Source organism: Populus trichocarpa, chromosome 1 (genome assembly GCF_000002775.5).
Source record: "Populus trichocarpa isolate Nisqually-1 chromosome 1, P.trichocarpa_v4.1, whole genome shotgun sequence".
Classification (NCBI taxonomy): domain Eukaryota; kingdom Viridiplantae; phylum Streptophyta; class Magnoliopsida; order Malpighiales; family Salicaceae; genus Populus; species Populus trichocarpa.
In genome coordinates, this window is record NC_037285.2 from 47,775,277 (window position 1) to 47,797,003 (window position 21,727).

Here is a 21,727-nt window from a genome sequence, read left to right on the forward strand (position 1 = left end):
TTTTTTTAGTTTAAAACAATTTTAGCCAAGTGGGAAATAACCTAGTGTTATTCTAATTAAGTACGAATTTTTTGACTTTCATTCAACTCCAAAATATGAATCAAATTATAGAGAGATGAACAGATCTGCACCATAAAACAAATTCTTCCAGCACAAAAAAATTGACATGATATGACTCAACTTTTTTTTAAAAAAAATAGCAACATTGATCTTTATTAAGAGCAAACAAATTAAATTAATTATTGAACTTATTTGAAATAGCATGACATGAAATTTTTTCAACAGTAGCACTTGCAAACAATACTGAAAACACTCTTAATAGACACTTACAATTTTTAGTTTTTATTAAGACAACGAGCTAATTAATATTTTATTCAAAATATGTGGCATATCCCATGCATTTTTCGAACACATTAAGCAGCAGGACTGGACACATCTGGTTGGGATTTCGCTGCTTTAGCTGCTGCAAGCCCTCCATTCCACATTCTCTCATTGAATGCTCTACATGCAGACTTTCTATAGATGGCTGGATGGTCATTGTCGATCAAGTCTTTTGCTGGCCCTATTACTGTATCTGGTGATGAATAGTAAAACGAAGGAATAGATATTCTCTCTTTATCGCAGTTCACAACAACACGATGAAGCACACTTTTGTATCGATCATTGCTAAGTACCTAAATCATTATAAAATATCAGTTCTAATGACATATTCTTTAATGTCTTCAACTATTGCATATTCAACATTATCAATATTTTTTTAATCCTTTTATTATGGCATAGGTAATAATTCAAATGGCATGTTAAGAAAAAAAAGAGTTCACCTGAATTTGATCACCAACATTGACGACGAAAGTGTTGGGAATAGGACGAATATTAACCCACTTGCCATTTTTGAGGACTTGGAGTCCAGGAACATCATCAATCAAAAGAATAGTGATTATGCTAGGGTCAGTATGGCCAGGCAATCCGAAAGTAAGCTCTGGCTGTGGACAAGGTGGATAGTAGTTCAAGGCTATCCCTTGGCCATGCATGCCCAATGTCTTGTCTATATAATCTCTTTCCAGGCCTAGGCTCTCCGATATGGCTTCAAGCAATGCGAATTCTAGCCCTCTAACACTTGTGCCATAATTAGCCACATCCTCCCTGCCAATAATAACTTGTTAAATAACAAAATAACTACAATATGGTCTAAAAGTAAAAGTAATGCAAATGTGTGTGTGTGTGTGAATATGTATGTCCCATGATATAAATTTACTTGAATGATGGAGGATTTGAAGGCCATTCATGCTCATAATCTTCGATAGGATAACTATGAAATTTCAAGGATTCTCTCCAGACAAAGACTTTCTGATTCTTGTTGTTAAAACCAGTAGTCAGTCTGATGGTCTTGGTAGGGTCAATTGATTGAAATTTCAACCTTTCCTCATTTGGCAGCTTGAAGAATTTCATTGCTGTACTTTGTATGTTGTTAATCGTTGCCTCTGGAATTCCATGATTCTTCACCTGGCAATATGAAAAAAATACTTTTAGAACATATATATATAAGAGAGAGAGAGAGAGAGAGAGAGAGAGAGAGAGAAATCGTCAAATCCGAGACTCGTCATTTACAGCCAAGAAATCCAATGATAACATTTATTTTACTAATAATTAATTAATTAAAACAATGAAATATATATATATATATATATATATATATAAAAGATTACTATATACTACCATGAAGAAACCATATTCTTCGCATGCTTGGCCAATCTGATTGATAATGAGAGACCGGTTTGGACCGTTGAGGCCATCAAGATCAATGAGAGGAATGGAGTCATCTGATGCATCAAGCTCTGAGAGTTTTGGTAGATCAAAGATAGGATTAATGTTGTTGGATGGAACATCTTTCACGTCAGAGATTAAAAGGGATGATAGCACCTCATTAGAGTACATCATTGTTGAAGCTAAATAATTTGTAGGGATGTTTTTATTCTATGACTGTGGGTTTGATGAACGAACTATGTGCTATTATTTTGTTCTTTGACCCTATTTATAGCTAGAAACTAATACAAGAAATGATAAAAGATTGGAATCTTTTAAGAATTTGGGAAGTGTAATCCAATGTTTCGGTCCAACTGCAATGAGCACAGAAAATGGAATTAATTGTATGCATAGCATAGTGGGATCTTGACCATACTAGTGGTAATGTTGTTGATTAGCTAATTGTCTTTTTATTGTAATTAGGTGCTGCCTCGGAGGATTCTCGGTGCCGAATAAGCTCAAGGAATACTTAATTTGAAGAAATATTATTTAATAATCATTGCAGAAATAACATTGTGCAAGTCATTAATTTTTTTTATAGAAGAATATAAACATCGAATAAATTCGAATGCAGATTTGACGAAACTTATAGATTTAAGAAAATTTAATGCCACTTTCATCTTTTTAAATTTGAATATTTTTTATAAAAAAATAATAGTTTTTATTCTATATCGATCTAATATGCTCATAATAGGGTTTGAATATTTAAAAAATAAATAATTAAAAATTCACGTCAGTATTTCATTTCTAGAAACAAGAAAAGCATAGGATTGATTATAGAAATCTTGATTCCTACAAAAACAACTTTTTTTATGAGATTTAAAGACTTTCTAAAGATTAAGTCAATGGATTGTAATAAATAAGGAGAAGAGCATTAAACATTAAGAACAAGAATGCTTGCTCTTAGCTTTTGTGTAATAAATTATTTGAAAATGTATAATAAAAAAGTAAAGATCATGAATCATTTATCTGGACAATTGAGAGGGTATTTATAACCTATATACTTTGAACCTTGTTTTTGCTCAAGAGGTTAAAAGTCTTTTCCTCTTGAATATTTTAATAAAAAAAAAGTCTTTTATATCAACATTAATGCTAATAGAAATATCTTCTTAGTGCTGATAGACAAATAATAGAGATATAAAAGATTTTTATACCTTATTTTGTAAACAACATTTAATATTGATGGGAATAACCCTATCATAAAATTAATTTCGATTGAAATATAATTGGCTCTTAGAAGACTTTTATACACTCAGGGGTGTAGGAAAATGATTAACCTAGCATCTTGTTAGACCTACGTGCACTTGAGCTTAGTGTGCAGTCAAGCCCGAGAGAATTGGGTCTGGCATCTTGTAAGACCCACATTTGCTTGGGGGGTTTGACACCATGTCAAACTTATAAGCATTTGGGCTCAGCATATATCTAAACCCAATGGATTGGGCTTGGCATTTTGCCAAACCCACAGGTACTTGGGCTTGACGTGTAGTGGAGCTCAAAGGGATTGGATTTGGTATCTTGCTAAACTCACAGGTGCTTGATATTTTATCAAGTTTATACATATTAGGTCATCACCTTACCTTTGACCCTTCTATTCATAGGCCTTTTAAGCTAATGAGATGTGTAAAAAATATATCAATCCATCAATTATTTATTGATTTGAATATGAGATATTTTCTAATCATCTTATATTAAGTGACGCTAAGTTTTTTCTTTAAATAATTTTAAAAATACCCTTTTTACCTAATGTTGTGTATTTGATAGAATAAATTTTATTTGGTGCTAATTTTAAGATTCAAATTATAAAAATAACAAATAAATAAACTTTGTTTGATCATTTGATGAGATTCTCTAGTTAAGGTCTAGAGAATCAAAGAAGTTATGAAAAATTTACTCCTTCAGTTTTGAACTATATTTTCCTTCGTTCGACTCAAAATTTTCATGGGCTATTGTCTTCTTTTTCTATCACAATAGATCCATTACTATTTGGAAGCGGGCTTAAAGCCCAAGACAGGAAAAATCATACAATGGACATGGAACTATCCATAAATCTCTGTTTACATGTGTTAAAAACACTTTTCTGACACGACGCGAAATATACAATATAAACTTGGATCGTAAACTCTAATCGTAAAATCATAAAATCGCAAATAAAATATTTTAATTAATTATATATTGACAATTTCATTCAAGTAGTAAATAATAATATAACACAATTAAAATAAAAGTGAAATAAACAATACAAATATCCAAACATCTTAAAATACATAATTCAAATAAAAAATCATACATGGTTTAAATAACTTAAAAATACAATATAATACAATTATGTCTATAGAATTTTATTAACTAAAAATTAACAAACTTAAAACAAACAATCTGTTGGTGTGTCATGTAACTAAACACAGCCTCGTTGCCTTTATCTTCCTCGTTATTCCAAAAACATTCATCAAAATCATTATCATCTAAAAGATTATTACTGCCACTACTAGTACTAACATCCTTTCGAGTGCAAGCCAAATGATGCTTGAAACAATAAATGTCTCCACTAAAAATTTTCTGAGAATACTTGCACTGAACTCTTCTTGAATTCTTATCAACATCTATACCATATTGTCATCCCACATCAAGTCTATTGTCACTGATAGTTTTTTTAGATGTCATGTATCATGTAGTTCAAGAATCAATATATGCATCAATAAGAATATGTGATGTAGAGTGTAGAGTGTAGAGAGTTTGACAAAATATCATAGTTCATAGTTAGAACTGCAATTTAGGAAGAAGAAGAAGTCGTTCATGGCACAACTTTAATCTTAACATGGTATTGGTGATATTTGTGAAATGTGTTTTATAATCTTCTTTTTTTTCATTCTTAGAACACAGTTTTTTAGTGATAGTGTTTCTATTGATGACTAATAAGGTTATATGCTTTTCTTTTTCTTATTTTAGGTGGGTATTAAATTCTATGCTTTCCTGTTTTTTGCCGTTGATCCATATTCACTTCTAGTCTAGGAAAAAACTCATTTTTGTTTGTTTGTGTCTTAGAACCAAACCAGAGCATTTCTCATCAGTAAGTTTATATCTCTTTCTTTTATTTTTCTTTTTTGTTTTGTGGCCATGACCAGGAATCTAGAAAAGTGATTGGGTGCTGTAATGGATCGTCATCAAGAAATAGTGGTGGTAATGATAAGGTTGTTTCTAGATCTATCGTAGAAAAAAGATCTCCAACAACACCAGAAAATATTAATAGAAAGATATTTAGCTCTAGCTCAGTAGCAAAAGATGAGAAACCAAATGGATCCTCATGGCCCGCCGTCCATTTCCAATTACCAAGCACATGCATTTCTCAAGCCAACTTATGAGCACTGCTAGGTGTTACGAATATGGCATGAAAGTTGAGAACTGTTGAAATGATTTTCTTGTTATATTCGAGACAAGACAAGGAATTCGTAATATGAAGCATTTACCATTTATTATCATGAATAAATAGGAGAATTAAATGAGATTTTCTCAATTAACAATCATTGTGTCACGATCCGAATCCCGGATCCATGACCGGCACATAGGCAAGATTCCCCTCCAAGGTTCCATACCTATGCGAACCTAAACTTACACACAAACTTAATCTTTAAATAAGTCAATCAGAGTTCAACGCAGCAGTAACAACAAAATTAACTTCATAATATAATTGAATTGTCTTAATACAAGAGTTTATATAAGTTCAGAGTTTTGGAGCACTAACTAGACATAAAGGAAAGGTACAAAGTACAACAAAAAAGCAGGTTCTAAAGGTCCAACAAAATGACCTGCTATCAAGCTATAAGCCTGAAAAGGATAAATAATGAGATGGTGAGTTCAACAACTCAGTGAGTAGATAACGTTCAATACACACACACGAGGTAATACAACAATGAGAAATATATATACAATTGGCTTTAGGTTCTTATGGAAGTGTTCTCAAATTGGCCATAACAAGAATGTCATATGGTAAAACTCGTCAGAAAATCAAAATGCAATGAGCATGAGGCTCCGTACTGTGGGATGATCAGTCCACACATGTTGGTGACTCCCCCGACCAACTAGGGTTCAGATACGATGTGCACAAAGACTAACACTACCCTGTTAGCATGGGTATTCTGACTGACATACCATAGGTTCATAATCATAATCAAACAGATATATTCATATCTCAAGGCTCATCTCATGACATCAATCAAATGAGGAGCTATCAATTCAGAATATATATACTGGTTCATATCAATAATTCGGATTCAACAATTGATCATGCTTATCATAACAAGGATAATAATCAACATATATATTATCAAGAAGCATGATCCAATTCATATTAACAAATCAAGTATTTATAATATTTCTCATGCATATGGAAAATTATCCACTCACCTGACTCAAAAGCAAACAGAAGCCAAAAGCATACACCGAAGAAAATCCTACTGACGTCCCGCCGGTAGAATATCAGGATTATCTGAATATAAAGGAGACATATTTAAGAACGACTCGAAAGAACATTTAACCTATTTAATAAACTTAACTAATGATGTATTCCGTAACCCTATATGTTTTTGAACTAACTAGTCAATTTTCTCAAAAACCCAAAATTTAACGGTTTTTCCGAAATCTAATCCATAATAAAACAACTAATAAAATTGGCAATAATTCACTAAATAAACCTTAATTATTCATCAAACTAATCTGCAAAAGCTAATATTACAGCTAGGGAATAATCTGTAATTTATCCTATTTTTAAGGGTCAAATTGCAACTTTTGTCTAATTGAAGGACCAAACTGAAATTTATCATAAATCCATGAATATACTGAAATTCTGACCATAATTAGTCCTCATTTCTGTCCAGATCATCTCATTATACTCCAAGGACCATTCTGGAATTTTACCAAATTTTTAGTGTCAAATTGTAATTTTGTCAAATTGGAGGACTAAATTGAAAGTGTTAAATTCTCTTATCTATACAGGAATTCTGTCCATAATTCATATGTTATTCTGTTCAGAATCTCGGAATATGCTCCAGGGACCAATTTGTAATTTTCCAAAATTGAGGGACCAAACCGAAATTTTGTCATCTTCAACCTCCAACCCAGAATTCTCACAGATTACCTACTGTTCTTGCCAAATTTATAACTCAACATTCACCATTTACACAATTCATAACTCAAAATCATCACAATCTTCCATAATCAACTCATTAATCAATTACTCATAACAATCAACCTTATAACATTCAATTTAATTCATCAATTAAACCCAAAACACAAATTTTCAAAACCCTAACATTTATCAAAACCAAAATTAAAAGCTCAATAATACAAATTTATACATTTAACAACCTAAATCTTACCTTTTTACTTATTTCCTCCAACTCCTTTCTATTTCCTTTCTAATTTCCCTCTTTTCTCTTCTTCTTCTTCTTTCTCCCTTCTCCCTTCTCTCTCACGGTTTTTCACTCAAAATATTCAGATCTCTTTTTTTTTTTTTCCTTCTATTTATATATATCATCTCTTATACAATTACTACAATACCCCTCATTTTATTTATTCCTACATCTAAGCATTCAAGGACTTTATTGTATTTTCCTACTCATTTATTCAAAACATCACAATCTCCCCACCTTATAAAAGTTTCGTCCTCGAAACTTAAGAGAAAAGATTGAATACTTACCGAGATTATCGAAAAGATGAGGATACTCCTCACGCATCTTATCCTCGAGCTCCCATGTCGCTTCCTCACGTGAATGACCTTTCCATTTCACTTTTACTGAAGCTATATCCTTTGACCTAAGCTTCCTCACTTGTCGGTCGACTATAGCTTCTGGTTGCACCTCATAAACCATATCATCCCTCAATTCAATGGGATAAACCTCTAATACATGCGATGGATCTGACATATACTTCCTTAGCATGGAAACATGAAATACCGGATGAATAGCGGACAAGTTTGGTGGTAATGCTAACCTATAAGCAACTGCCCCAACTCTTTCCAGAATCTCATACGGTCCAATGAATCGAGGACTCAACTTGCCTTTCTTCCTAAACCTGAATACTCCTTTTGTCGGTGATACTTTTAAGAACACACAATCACCCACTGAAAACTCTAAGTCACGCCTTTTTTTATCTGCGTAACTCTTTTGTCTACTCTGAGTTGTTTGAAGCTTCTGTCTAATTACCTCTATCTTCTCTGAGGTAATCTGAATAAACTCCGGTCCCATTAGCCTCTTCTCACCAACCTCAAACCAACAAACCGGTGATCTACACTTCCGACCATACAAAGCCTCATAAGGTGCCATCTCTATGCTAGCCTGATAACTGTTGTTGTAAGCAAATTCCACTAATGGTAGGAACTTACTCCAACCAACTCCAAAATCCATGACACAAGCCCTCAACATATCCTCCAAGATCTGAATAGTCCTCTCAGACTGACCATCTGTCTGAGGGTGAAAAGCTGTACTCAACTGCACTTTAGTACCCATAGCTTCTTGGAATTTCACCCAAAACCGCAATGTAAACTGTGGACCTCTATCAGACACTATCGAGATTGGCACTCTATGCAACCGTACAATCTCACTAATAAATAATTCCGCCAACTTTGCATATCCATAAGTAATCTTAACTGGCAGAAAATGGGCTGATTTTGTCAACCTGTCAACAATCACCCATATTGAATCATAACCCTCCTGACTCCTAGGCAATCCTGTCACAAAGTCCATTGTGATCCTTTCCCACTTCCATTCTGGAATCAACAATGGTTGCAACAATCCAGGAGGTTTCTGGTGTTCACCCTTTACCCTCTGACAGGTCAAACACCTAGAAACAAAGTCTGCTACATCAGCCTTCATCCTATTCCACCAATAACACACCTTAAGGTCTTTATACATCTTGGTGGATCCTGGATGCATTGTGTAAACTGTCTGATGTGCCTCTACCATCAATTCTCTCCTCAGATCATCTACATCAGGTACACAAAGCCTATCCCTATATCTCAGCACATCATCATCACCTATCACAAAACCTGCAGCCTTACCCTGCTCAACCTCATTTCTAATCCTGAGTAGTGAATCATCTTTCTTCTGAGCTGCTTTTATCTTATCAAACAAATCTGACTTAACCTGAAAATAAGCAATCATTGCTCCAGCTTCACTAAGATCAAATCTGACTCCTTCATCCACCAACTCATGCAGCTCCCTAATCAGAGGTCTTCGTACCTCCTGAATATGAGCTAAGCTCCCTGATGATTTTCTACTCAAAGCATCGGCAACTACATTTGCCTTACCCGGGTGGTAATGTATGGTACAATCATAATCCTTCAGCAGTTCCATCCATCTCCTCTGCCTCAGGTTTAGATCCCTCTGCTGAAAGATGTATTTCAAACTCTTGTGATCTGTGAAGATCTCACAAGTTTCACCATACAAGTAGTGCCTCCAAATCTTCAAGGCAAAAATTACAGCCGCCATCTCTAAATCATGTGTAGGATAGTTCTGTTCATGCTTCTTCAGCTGCCGTGAAGCATAGGCAATAACCTTGCCATGCTGCATTAGAACACATCCTAACCCCACTCTCGAAGTATCACAATACACTGTGTAACCACCAGAACCTGATGGTACTGCTAGAACAGGCGCTGTAGTCAATCTCTCTTTCAACTCTAAGAAACTTTTCTCACAAGCTTCAGACCACTGAAACTTAACATTTTTCTGCGTTAACTTAGTCAATGGTGCAGAAATCCGAGAAAAGTTCTCCACAAACCTCCGATAATAGCCGGCCAAACCTAAGAAACTTCTAATCTCTGTCGCTGAAGTAGGTCTAAGCCACTGCTTAACTGCTTCAATCTTTTGAGGATCAACCTCAATCCCATTCCTTGACACTACATGCCCAAGAAATGCTACACTCTCCAACCAAAACTCACTCTTTGAGAACTTGCCATACAACTGATGTTCTCGCAGAGTTTGAAGCACCATTCTCAAGTGTTGTTCATGCTCCTCTCTAGACCTCGAATACACCAAAATATCATCAATAAAAACTATTACAAATCGATCAATAAACTGGCCAAACACTATTCATCAAATCCATAAAAGCTGCTGGTGCATTCGTCAACCCAAAAGACATCACTAAGAACTCATAATGACCATACCGAGTTCTAAAAGCTGTCTTCAAAATGTCTGTCTCCCTAATCCTCAACTGATGATACCCAGATCGAAGATCGATCTTAGAAAAGAATTGAGCTCCCTGCAACTGGTCAAACAAATCATCAATGCGAGGGAGTGGGTATCTATTTCGAACAGTCACCCGATTCAGTTGCCTATAATCTATACATAACCTCAATGACCTATCTTTCTTCTTCACAAACAACACTGGGGCTCCCCAAGGGGACACACTTGGTCGGATGAACTTTTTATCCAACAAATCCTGCAGTTGCTCCTTTAGCTCCCTCAATTCTGCTGGCGCCATTCTATATGGTGCCATTGATATTGGTTCGGTACCCGGAACCAAATCAATACAAAACTCGATTTCCCTATATGGAGGCAATCCAGGTAAGTCATCGGGAAAGACATCGATGAACTCCCTAACTATAGGGACTTGGTCTAATTTAGGAACTTCTTTCTCTACATCCACTATATATGCTAGGTAGCACTGTACTCCTTTTCTGGCCATTTTCCTCGAGATAGCCGACAACATAATTGATGGAGACCCAATCTTATCTCCTTGAAATACCAACCCAACTTCTTCATCTAGATCAAATATTATTTTCTTACCCCAATAATTTACCGAAGCCCTATGCTTTGCCAACCAATCCATTCCCAAAATCACATCAAAATCAACCATATCTAAGACATTTAAGTCTTCCATAAAAATCTTATCTCCAATCTCTATTTCACAATCCAGATACACATACTTCACTAATATTAATTCATCTAAGGGAGTGGAGACTGAAATTGGGGATTTTAACAAAGTTGGTTGTCTATCTAACCTCATGGCAAAATATGAGGACACAAATGAATGAGTTGCACCCGTATCAAACAACACTTTTGCTTCAAAAGAGCAAACAGGAAGAATACCTGAAACAACTGTGTTGGATGCCTGAGCATCCTGCTGAGTCAAGGCAAAAACTCTAGCATGCCCCTGACCCTGCTGTATTTGACCTCTATCACCTGCACCCCGGCCTCTCTGACCACGGCCACCAAAACCTCTACTCCCATGAGCCACAGACTGGCTCGTCGATGGTGCCTGAATAGGATGCTGGACTGAAGCAGATAACCCCGAAGCTGACAACTGTCTCCTCGGGCACTCTCTGATCTTATGACCCATCTGGCCACAACTAAAACAAGCCCCGGTCCTTCTGTAGCACTCTGCACTAGTATGAATTCCTCCACAGTGCTGACATGAAGAACTATCACTAGGTGTAATAAATGAACTACGAGGTGCAGTCTGAACTAAACTCTGAGTACCACTACTGCCACTCTGACCGCCTGAGCCACTAACTGACGGTCTCTGTCTAAACCTCCTCTGAACCCATGAGCCCTGACGGCCACTTCGTCCCCTAGACAGACCTGCACTTAATCCCTGTTGCCTAAAAGACTGACCCTCTTCTCTAGGCCTCTTAGACTGGCCTGCAGTCATATCCTCCAATTCTCGCGCCTCTATCAATCTGGCGCTATCAACAGCTAAAGAGTATGATGGAAACACCTGTGACACCATCACCTTATACATAGAGGATTTGAGTCCTCTAATAAACCTCTTTACCCTCCACTCCTCAGTGGGTAGAAGATGTTCTGCATACCTAGACAGCTGAGTAAACTTCAGATCATACTCATCCACTGTCATGCTCCCCTGAGATAGCCTCTCAAACTCATAAAGTCGAGCATCCCTGACGCTCTGAGGGAGAAACCTGTCTAAGAACATGGAGCTAAACTCCTTCCATGTCCACTGAGCCTCTACTGGTCTTGCTCTTTTCCTAGACTCAAACCAAGAGATTGCCACATCTCCTTCCAACCTGAACGATGCCAAACTCACAGCTCGGTGGTCTGTACATCCCAAAGCTTCACACCGTCGCCAAATATCATCTAGGAACCTCTGAGGATCCTCTGAACTATCCATCCCAGTAAAAATAAGAGGTGCCAACTTCATGAAGTCATTCAACGGCACATTAACTCCCTGAACAGTGTGGGATGTCGAGGGTACATCTCTATCCCTCCTTCTATCTCTCTCCATAGAAAACTCTATCCAGGTCCGCACAACCTGGCTAAGTTGCTGAAACTCTGTAACAGGTTCAGGATCAGCTACCCCCACACCTGTTTCATCAACAATATCTTCTTCTTCTATCTCCTGAGGCTCTTCCTCCACTGGTGGAGGTACCTCCTCAACATGTTGAGGCACGGGTGCACCGCGCCTCCTTCTTTGCCTTGCAGTTCTCAACCGCCCAATAGGGACATCATCCTGATCATCCTCTACTCTAACAGTATCAACTATTCGTCTATTCCTCGGCATTTCCTAAAATAAAAATGAGAGCACTCAAGTCATGCTAGAACAATAGCATGATAATTACCACAGAATTATAGGAAAGCATATCTATCACAAGGAAGAAGACATGCTTAATGAGAATTCAGAATTTCAAAGACAACAAACAAGACAACACGGATCCTAATGCTCCACTTATTATGAAATTAATTATATTATTGTTTCTTTAACCTAAAGCTCTGATACCAAGTTTGTCACGACCCGAATCCCGGATCCATGACCGGCACATAGGCAAGGTTCCCCTCCAAGGTTCCATACCTATGCGAACCCAAACTTACACACAAACTTAATCTTCAAATAAGTCAATCAGAGTTCAACGCAGCAGTAACAACAAAATTAACTTCATAATATAATTGAATTGTCTTAATACAAGAGTTTATATAAGTTCAGAGTTTTGGAGCACTAACTAGACATAAAGGAAAGGTACAAAGTACAACCAAAAAGCAGGTTCTGAAGGTCCAACAAAATGACCTGCTATCAAGCTATAAGCCTGAAAAGGATAAATAATGAGATGGTGAGTTCAACAACTCAGTGAGTAGATAACGTTCAATACACACACACGAGGTAATACAACAATGAGAAATATATATACAATTGGCTTTAGGTTCTTATGGAAGTGTTCTCAAATTGGCCATAACAAGAATGTCATATGGTAAAACTCGTCAGAAAATCAAAATGCAATGAGCATGAGGCTCCGTACTGTGGGATGATCAGTCCACACAGGTTGGTGACTCCCCCGACCAACTAGGGTTCAGATACGATGTGCACAAAGACTAACACTACCCTGTTAGCATGGGTATTCTGACTGACATACCATAGGTTCATAATCATAATCAAACAGATATATTCATATCTCAAGGCTCATCTCATGACATCAATCAAATGAGGAGCTATCAATTCAGAATATATATACTGGTTCATATCAATAATTCGGATTCAACAATTGATCATGCTTATCATAACAAGGATAATAATCAACATATATATTATCAAGAAGCATGATCCAATTCATATTAACAAATCAAGTATTTATAATATTTCTCATGCATATGGAAAATTATCCACTCACCTGACTCAAAAGCAAACAGAAGCCAAAAGCATACACCGAAGAAAATCCTACTGACGTCCCGCCGGTAGAATATCAGGATTATCTGAATATAAAGGAGACATATTTAAGAACGACTCGAAAGAACATTTAACCTATTTAATAAACTTAACTAATGATGTATTCCGTAACCCTATATGTTTTTGAACTAACTAGTCAATTTTCTCAAAAACCCAAAATTTAACGGTTTTTCCGAAATCTAATCCATAATAAAACAACTAATAAAATTGGCAATAATTCACTAAATAAACCTTAATTATTCATCAAACTAATCTGCAAAAGCTAATATTACAGCTAGGGAATAATCTGTAATTTATCCTATTTTTAAGGGTCAAATTGCAACTTTTGTCTAATTGAAGGACCAAACTGAAATTTATCATAAATCCATGAATATACTGAAATTCTGACCATAATTAGTCCTCATTTCTGTCCAGATCATCTCATTATACTCCAAGGACCATTCTGGAATTTTACCAAATTTTTAGTGTCAAATTGTAATTTTGTCAAATTGGAGGACTAAATTGAAAGTGTTAAATTCTCTTATCTATACAGGAATTCTGTCCATAATTCATATGTTATTCTGTTCAGAATCTCGGAATATGCTCCAGGGACCAATTTGTAATTTTCCAAAATTGAGGGACCAAACCGAAATTTTGTCATCTTCAACCTCCAACCCAGAATTCTCACAGATTACCTACTGTTCTTGCCAAATTTATAACTCAACATTCACCATTTACACAATTCATAACTCAAAATCATCACAATCTTCCATAATCAACTCATTAATCAATTACTCATAACAATCAACCTTATAACATTCAATTTAATTCATCAATTAAACCCAAAACACAAATTTTCAAAACCCTAACATTTATCAAAACCAAAATTAAAAGCTCAATAATACAAATTTATACATTTAACAACCTAAATCTTACCTTTTTACTTATTTCCTCCAACTCCTTTCTATTTCCTTTCTAATTTCCCTCTTTTCTCTTCTTCTTCTTCTTTCTCCCTTCTCCCTTCTCTCTCACGGTTTTTCACTCAAAATATTCAGATCTCTTTTTTTTTTTTTCCTTCTATTTATATATATCATCTCTTATACAATTACTACAATACCCCTCATTTTATTTATTCCTACATCTAAGCATTCAAGGACTTTATTGTATTTTCCTACTCATTTATTCAAAACATCACAATCTCCCCACCTTATAAAAGTTTCGTCCTCGAAACTTAAGAGAAAAGATTGAATACTTACCGAGATTATCGAAAAGATGAGGATACTCCTCACGCATCTTATCCTCGAGCTCCCATGTCGCTTCCTCACGTGAATGACCTTTCCATTTCACTTTTACTGAAGCTATATCCTTTGACCTAAGCTTCCTCACTTGTCGGTCGACTATAGCTTCTGGTTGCACCTCATAAACCATATCATCCCTCAATTCAATGGGATAAACCTCTAATACATGCGATGGATCTGACATATACTTCCTTAGCATGGAAACATGAAATACCGGATGAATAGCGGACAAGTTTGGTGGTAATGCTAACCTATAAGCAACTGCCCCAACTCTTTCCAGAATCTCATACGGTCCAATGAATCGAGGACTCAACTTGCCTTTCTTCCTAAACCTGAATACTCCTTTTGTCGGTGATACTTTTAAGAACACACAATCACCCACTGAAAACTCTAAGTCACGCCTTTTTTTATCTGCGTAACTCTTTTGTCTACTCTGAGTTGTTTGAAGCTTCTGTCTAATTACCTCTATCTTCTCTGAGGTAATCTGAATAAACTCCGGTCCCATTAGCCTCTTCTCACCAACCTCAAACCAACAAACCGGTGATCTACACTTCCGACCATACAAAGCCTCATAAGGTGCCATCTCTATGCTAGCCTGATAACTGTTGTTGTAAGCAAATTCCACTAATGGTAGGAACTTACTCCAACCAACTCCAAAATCCATGACACAAGCCCTCAACATATCCTCCAAGATCTGAATAGTCCTCTCAGACTGACCATCTGTCTGAGGGTGAAAAGCTGTACTCAACTGCACTTTAGTACCCATAGCTTCTTGGAATTTCACCCAAAACCGCAATGTAAACTGTGGACCTCTATCAGACACTATCGAGATTGGCACTCTATGCAACCGTACAATCTCACTAATAAATAATTCCGCCAACTTTGCATATCCATAAGTAATCTTAACTGGCAGAAAATGGGCTGATTTTGTCAACCTGTCAACAATCACCCATATTGAATCATAACCCTCCTGACTCCTAGGCAATCCTGTCACAAAGTCCATTGTGATCCTTTCCCACTTCCATTCTGGAATCAACAATGGTTGCAACAATCCAGGAGGTTTCTGGTGTTCACCCTTTACCCTCTGACAGGTCAAACACCTAGAAACAAAGTCTGCTACATCAGCCTTCATCCTATTCCACCAATAACACACCTTAAGGTCTTTATACATCTTGGTGGATCCTGGATGCATTGTGTAAACTGTCTGATGTGCCTCTACCATCAATTCTCTCCTCAGATCATCTACATCAGGTACACAAAGCCTATCCCTATATCTCAGCACATCATCATCACCTATCACAAAACCTGCAGCCTTACCCTGCTCAACCTCATTTCTAATCCTGAGTAGTGAATCATCTTTCTTCTGAGCTGCTTTTATCTTATCAAACAAATCTGACTTAACCTGAAAATAAGCAATCATTGCTCCAGCTTCACTAAGATCAAATCTGACTCCTTCATCCACCAACTCATGCAGCTCCCTAATCAGAGGTCTTCGTACCTCCTGAATATGAGCTAAGCTCCCTGATGATTTTCTACTCAAAGCATCGGCAACTACATTTGCCTTACCCGGGTGGTAATGTATGGTACAATCATAATCCTTCAGCAGTTCCATCCATCTCCTCTGCCTCAGGTTTAGATCCCTCTGCTGAAAGATGTATTTCAAACTCTTGTGATCTGTGAAGATCTCACAAGTTTCACCATACAAGTAGTGCCTCCAAATCTTCAAGGCAAAAATTACAGCCGCCATCTCTAAATCATGTGTAGGATAGTTCTGTTCATGCTTCTTCAGCTGCCGTGAAGCATAGGCAATAACCTTGCCATGCTGCATTAGAACACATCCTAACCCCACTCTCGAAGTATCACAATACACTGTGTAACCACCAGAACCTGATGGTACTGCTAGAACAGGCGCTGTAGTCAATCTCTCTTTCAACTCTAAGAAACTTTTCTCACAAGCTTCAGACCACTGAAACTTAACATTTTTCTGCGTTAACTTAGTCAATGGTGCAGAAATCCGAGAAAAGTTCTCCACAAACCTCCGATAATAGCCGGCCAAACCTAAGAAACTTCTAATCTCTGTCGCTGAAGTAGGTCTAAGCCACTGCTTAACTGCTTCAATCTTTTGAGGATCAACCTCAATCCCATTCCTTGACACTACATGCCCAAGAAATGCTACACTCTCCAACCAAAACTCACTCTTTGAGAACTTGCCATACAACTGATGTTCTCGCAGAGTTTGAAGCACCATTCTCAAGTGTTGTTCATGCTCCTCTCTAGACCTCGAATACACCAAAATATCATCAATAAAAACTATTACAAATCGATCAATAAACTGGCCAAACACTATTCATCAAATCCATAAAAGCTGCTGGTGCATTCGTCAACCCAAAAGACATCACTAAGAACTCATAATGACCATACCGAGTTCTAAAAGCTGTCTTCAAAATGTCTGTCTCCCTAATCCTCAACTGATGATACCCAGATCGAAGATCGATCTTAGAAAAGAATTGAGCTCCCTGCAACTGGTCAAACAAATCATCAATGCGAGGGAGTGGGTATCTATTTCGAACAGTCACCCGATTCAGTTGCCTATAATCTATACATAACCTCAATGACCTATCTTTCTTCTTCACAAACAACACTGGGGCTCCCCAAGGGGACACACTTGGTCGGATGAACTTTTTATCCAACAAATCCTGCAGTTGCTCCTTTAGCTCCCTCAATTCTGCTGGCGCCATTCTATATGGTGCCATTGATATTGGTTCGGTACCCGGAACCAAATCAATACAAAACTCGATTTCCCTATATGGAGGCAATCCAGGTAAGTCATCGGGAAAGACATCGATGAACTCCCTAACTATAGGGACTTGGTCTAATTTAGGAACTTCTTTCTCTACATCCACTATATATGCTAGGTAGCACTGTACTCCTTTTCTGGCCATTTTCCTCGAGATAGCCGACAACATAATTGATGGAGACCCAATCTTATCTCCTTGAAATACCAACCCAACTTCTTCATCTAGATCAAATATTATTTTCTTACCCCAATAATTTACCGAAGCCCTATGCTTTGCCAACCAATCCATTCCCAAAATCACATCAAAATCAACCATATCTAAGACATTTAAGTCTTCCATAAAAATCTTATCTCCAATCTCTATTTCACAATCCAGATACACATACTTCACTAATATTAATTCATCTAAGGGAGTGGAGACTGAAATTGGGGATTTTAACAAAGTTGGTTGTCTATCTAACCTCATGGCAAAATATGAGGACACAAATGAATGAGTTGCACCCGTATCAAACAACACTTTTGCTTCAAAAGAGCAAACAGGAAGAATACCTGAAACAACTGTGTTGGATGCCTGAGCATCCTGCTGAGTCAAGGCAAAAACTCTAGCATGCCCCTGACCCTGCTGTATTTGACCTCTATCACCTGCACCCCGGCCTCTCTGACCACGGCCACCAAAACCTCTACTCCCATGAGCCACAGACTGGCTCGTCGATGGTGCCTGAATAGGATGCTGGACTGAAGCAGATAACCCCGAAGCTGACAACTGTCTCCTCGGGCACTCTCTGATCTTATGACCCATCTGGCCACAACTAAAACAAGCCCCGGTCCTTCTGTAGCACTCTGCACTAGTATGAATTCCTCCACAGTGCTGACATGAAGAACTATCACTAGGTGTAATAAATGAACTACGAGGTGCAGTCTGAACTAAACTCTGAGTACCACTACTGCCACTCTGACCGCCTGAGCCACTAACTGACGGTCTCTGTCTAAACCTCCTCTGAACCCATGAGCCCTGACGGCCACTTCGTCCCCTAGACAGACCTGCACTTAATCCCTGTTGCCTAAAAGACTGACCCTCTTCTCTAGGCCTCTTAGACTGGCCTGCAGTCATATCCTCCAATTCTCGCGCCTCTATCAATCTGGCGCTATCAACAGCTAAAGAGTATGATGGAAACACCTGTGACACCATCACCTTATACATAGAGGATTTGAGTCCTCTAATAAACCTCTTTACCCTCCACTCCTCAGTGGGTAGAAGATGTTCTGCATACCTAGACAGCTGAGTAAACTTCAGATCATACTCATCCACTGTCATGCTCCCCTGAGATAGCCTCTCAAACTCATAAAGTCGAGCATCCCTGACGCTCTGAGGGAGAAACCTGTCTAAGAACATGGAGCTAAACTCCTTCCATGTCCACTGAGCCTCTACTGGTCTTGCTCTTTTCCTAGACTCAAACCAAGAGATTGCCACATCTCCTTCCAACCTGAACGATGCCAAACTCACAGCTCGGTGGTCTGTACATCCCAAAGCTTCACACCGTCGCCAAATATCATCTAGGAACCTCTGAGGATCCTCTGAACTATCCATCCCAGTAAAAATAAGAGGTGCCAACTTCATGAAGTCATTCAACGGCACATTAACTCCCTGAACAGTGTGGGATGTCGAGGGTACATCTCTATCCCTCCTTCTATCTCTCTTCATAGAAAACTCTATCCAGGTCCGCACAACCTGGCTAAGTTGCTGAAACTCTGTAACAGGTTCAGGATCAGCTACCCCCACACCTGTTTCATCAACAATATCTTCTTCTTCTATCTCCTGAGGCTCTTCCTCCACTGGTGGAGGTACCTCCTCAACATGTTGAGGCACGGGTGCACCGCGCCTCCTTCTTTGCCTTGCAGTTCTCAACCGCCCAATAGGGACATCATCCTGATCATCCTCTACTCTAACAGTATCAACTATTCGTCTATTCCTCGGCATTTCCTAAAATAAAAATGAGAGCACTCAAGTCATGCTAGAACAATAGCATGATAATTACCACAGAATTATAGGAAAGCATATCTATCACAAGGAAGAAGACATGCTTAATGAGAATTCAGAATTTCAAAGACAACAAACAAGACAACACGGATCCTAATGCTCCACTTATTATGAAATTAATTATATTATTGTTTCTTTAACCTAAAGCTCTGATACCAAGTTTGTCACGACCCGAATCCCGGATCCATGACCGGCACATAGGCAAGGTTCCCCTCCAAGGTTCCATACCTATGCGAACCCAAACTTACACACAAACTTAATCTTCAAATAAGTCAATCAGAGTTCAACGCAGCAGTAACAACAAAATTAACTTCATAATATAATTGAATTGTCTTAATACAAGAGTTTATATAAGTTCAGAGTTTTGGAGCACTAACTAGACATAAAGGAAAGGTACAAAGTACAACCAAAAAGCAGGTTCTGAAGGTCCAACAAAATGACCTGCTATCAAGCTATAAGCCTGAAAAGGATAAATAATGAGATGGTGAGTTCAACAACTCAGTGAGTAGATAACGTTCAATACACACACACGAGGTAATACAACAATGAGAAATATATATACAATTGGCTTTAGGTTCTTATGGAAGTGTTCTCAAATTGGCCATAACAAGAATGTCATATGGTAAAACTCGTCAGAAAATCAAAATGCAATGAGCATGAGGCTCCGTACTGTGGGATGATCAGTCCACACAGGTTGGTGACTCCCCCGACCAACTAGGGTTCAGATACGATGTGCACAAAGACTAACACTACCCTGTTAGCATGGGTATTCTGACTGACATACCATAGGTTCATAATCATAATCAAACAGATATATTCATATCTCAAGGCTCATCTCATGACATCAATCAAATGAGGAGCTATCAATTCAGAATATATATACTGGTTCATATCAATAATTCGGATTCAACAATTGATCATGCTTATCATAACAAGGATAATAATCAACATATATATTATCAAGAAGCATGATCCAATTCATATTAACAAATCAAGTATTTATAATATTTCTCATGCATATGGAAAATTATCCACTCACCTGACTCAAAAGCAAACAGAAGCCAAAAGCATACACCGAAGAAAATCCTACTGACGTCCCGCCGGTAGAATATCAGGATTATCTGAATATAAAGGAGACATATTTAAGAACGACTCGAAAGAACATTTAACCTATTTAATAAACTTAACTAATGATGTATTCCGTAACCCTATATGTTTTTGAACTAACTAGTCAATTTTCTCAAAAACCCAAAATTTAACGGTTTTTCCGAAATCTAATCCATAATAAAACAACTAATAAAATTGGCAATAATTCACTAAATAAACCTTAATTATTCATCAAACTAATCTGCAAAAGCTAATATTACAGCTAGGGAATAATCTGTAATTTATCCTATTTTTAAGGGTCAAATTGCAACTTTTGTCTAATTGAAGGACCAAACTGAAATTTATCATAAATCCATGAATATACTGAAATTCTGACCATAATTAGTCCTCATTTCTGTCCAGATCATCTCATTATACTCCAAGGACCATTCTGGAATTTTACCAAATTTTTAGTGTCAAATTGTAATTTTGTCAAATTGGAGGACTAAATTGAAAGTGTTAAATTCTCTTATCTATACAGGAATTCTGTCCATAATTCATATGTTATTCTGTTCAGAATCTCGGAATATGCTCCAGGGACCAATTTGTAATTTTCCAAAATTGAGGGACCAAACCGAAATTTTGTCATCTTCAACCTCCAACCCAGAATTCTCACAGATTACCTACTGTTCTTGCCAAATTTATAACTCAACATTCACCATTTACACAATTCATAACTCAAAATCATCACAATCTTCCATAATTAACTTATTAATCAATTACCCATAACAATCAACCTTATAACATTCAATTTAATTCATCAATTAAACCCAAAACACAAATTTTCAAAACCCTAACATTTATCAAAACCAAAATTAAAAGCTCAATAATACAAATTTATACATTTAACAACCTAAATCTTACCTTTTTACTTATTTCTTCCAACTCCTTTCTATTTCCTTTCTAATTTCCCTCTTTTCTCTTCTTCTTCTTCTTTCTCCCTTCTCCCTTCTCTCTCACGGTTTTTCACTCAAAATATTCAGATCTCTTTTTTTTTTTTTT

At 37.2% G+C, this 21,727-nt stretch overlaps 1 protein-coding gene and 1 long non-coding RNA gene across 2 annotated transcripts; both read right to left on the reverse strand.

Annotated features, from left to right (window-relative positions):
• Positions 1-391: 391 nt before the first annotated feature.
• Positions 392-1,975, reverse strand: LOC7490716 (protein DMR6-LIKE OXYGENASE 1). Its single transcript, XM_024603614.2, has 4 exons — positions 1,717-1,975; positions 1,256-1,503; positions 822-1,143; positions 392-674 (listed from the first exon to the last, which is right to left on the reverse strand). Exons 1-4 carry the CDS (start codon positions 1,936-1,938, stop codon positions 414-416), a joined length of 1,053 nt encoding a protein of 350 aa, XP_024459382.2. The 5' UTR covers positions 1,939-1,975; the 3' UTR covers positions 392-413.
• A 17,899-nt stretch (positions 1,976-19,874) lies between these two features.
• Positions 19,875-21,289, reverse strand: LOC127904724 (uncharacterized). The gene is made up of 2 exons (XR_008058120.1): positions 20,619-21,289; positions 19,875-20,039 (listed from the first exon to the last, which is right to left on the reverse strand). It is a non-coding gene; the product is annotated as an uncharacterized LOC127904724 (long non-coding RNA).
• Positions 21,290-21,727: the final 438 nt, after the last annotated feature.

Coding starts and splice junctions, on each gene's coding strand:
- LOC7490716 (XM_024603614.2), bottom strand. CDS start 1,938: ATGATGTACTCTAATGAGGTGCTATCATCCCTTTTAATCTCTGACGTG. Junction 1,504..1,716: donor AAGAATATGGTTTCTTCATG/GTAGTATATAGT, acceptor TCATATTGCCAG/GTGAAGAATCATGGAATTCC. Junction 675..821: donor ATGTTGGTGATCAAATTCAG/GTGAACTCTTTT, acceptor ATAATGATTTAG/GTACTTAGCAATGATCGATA.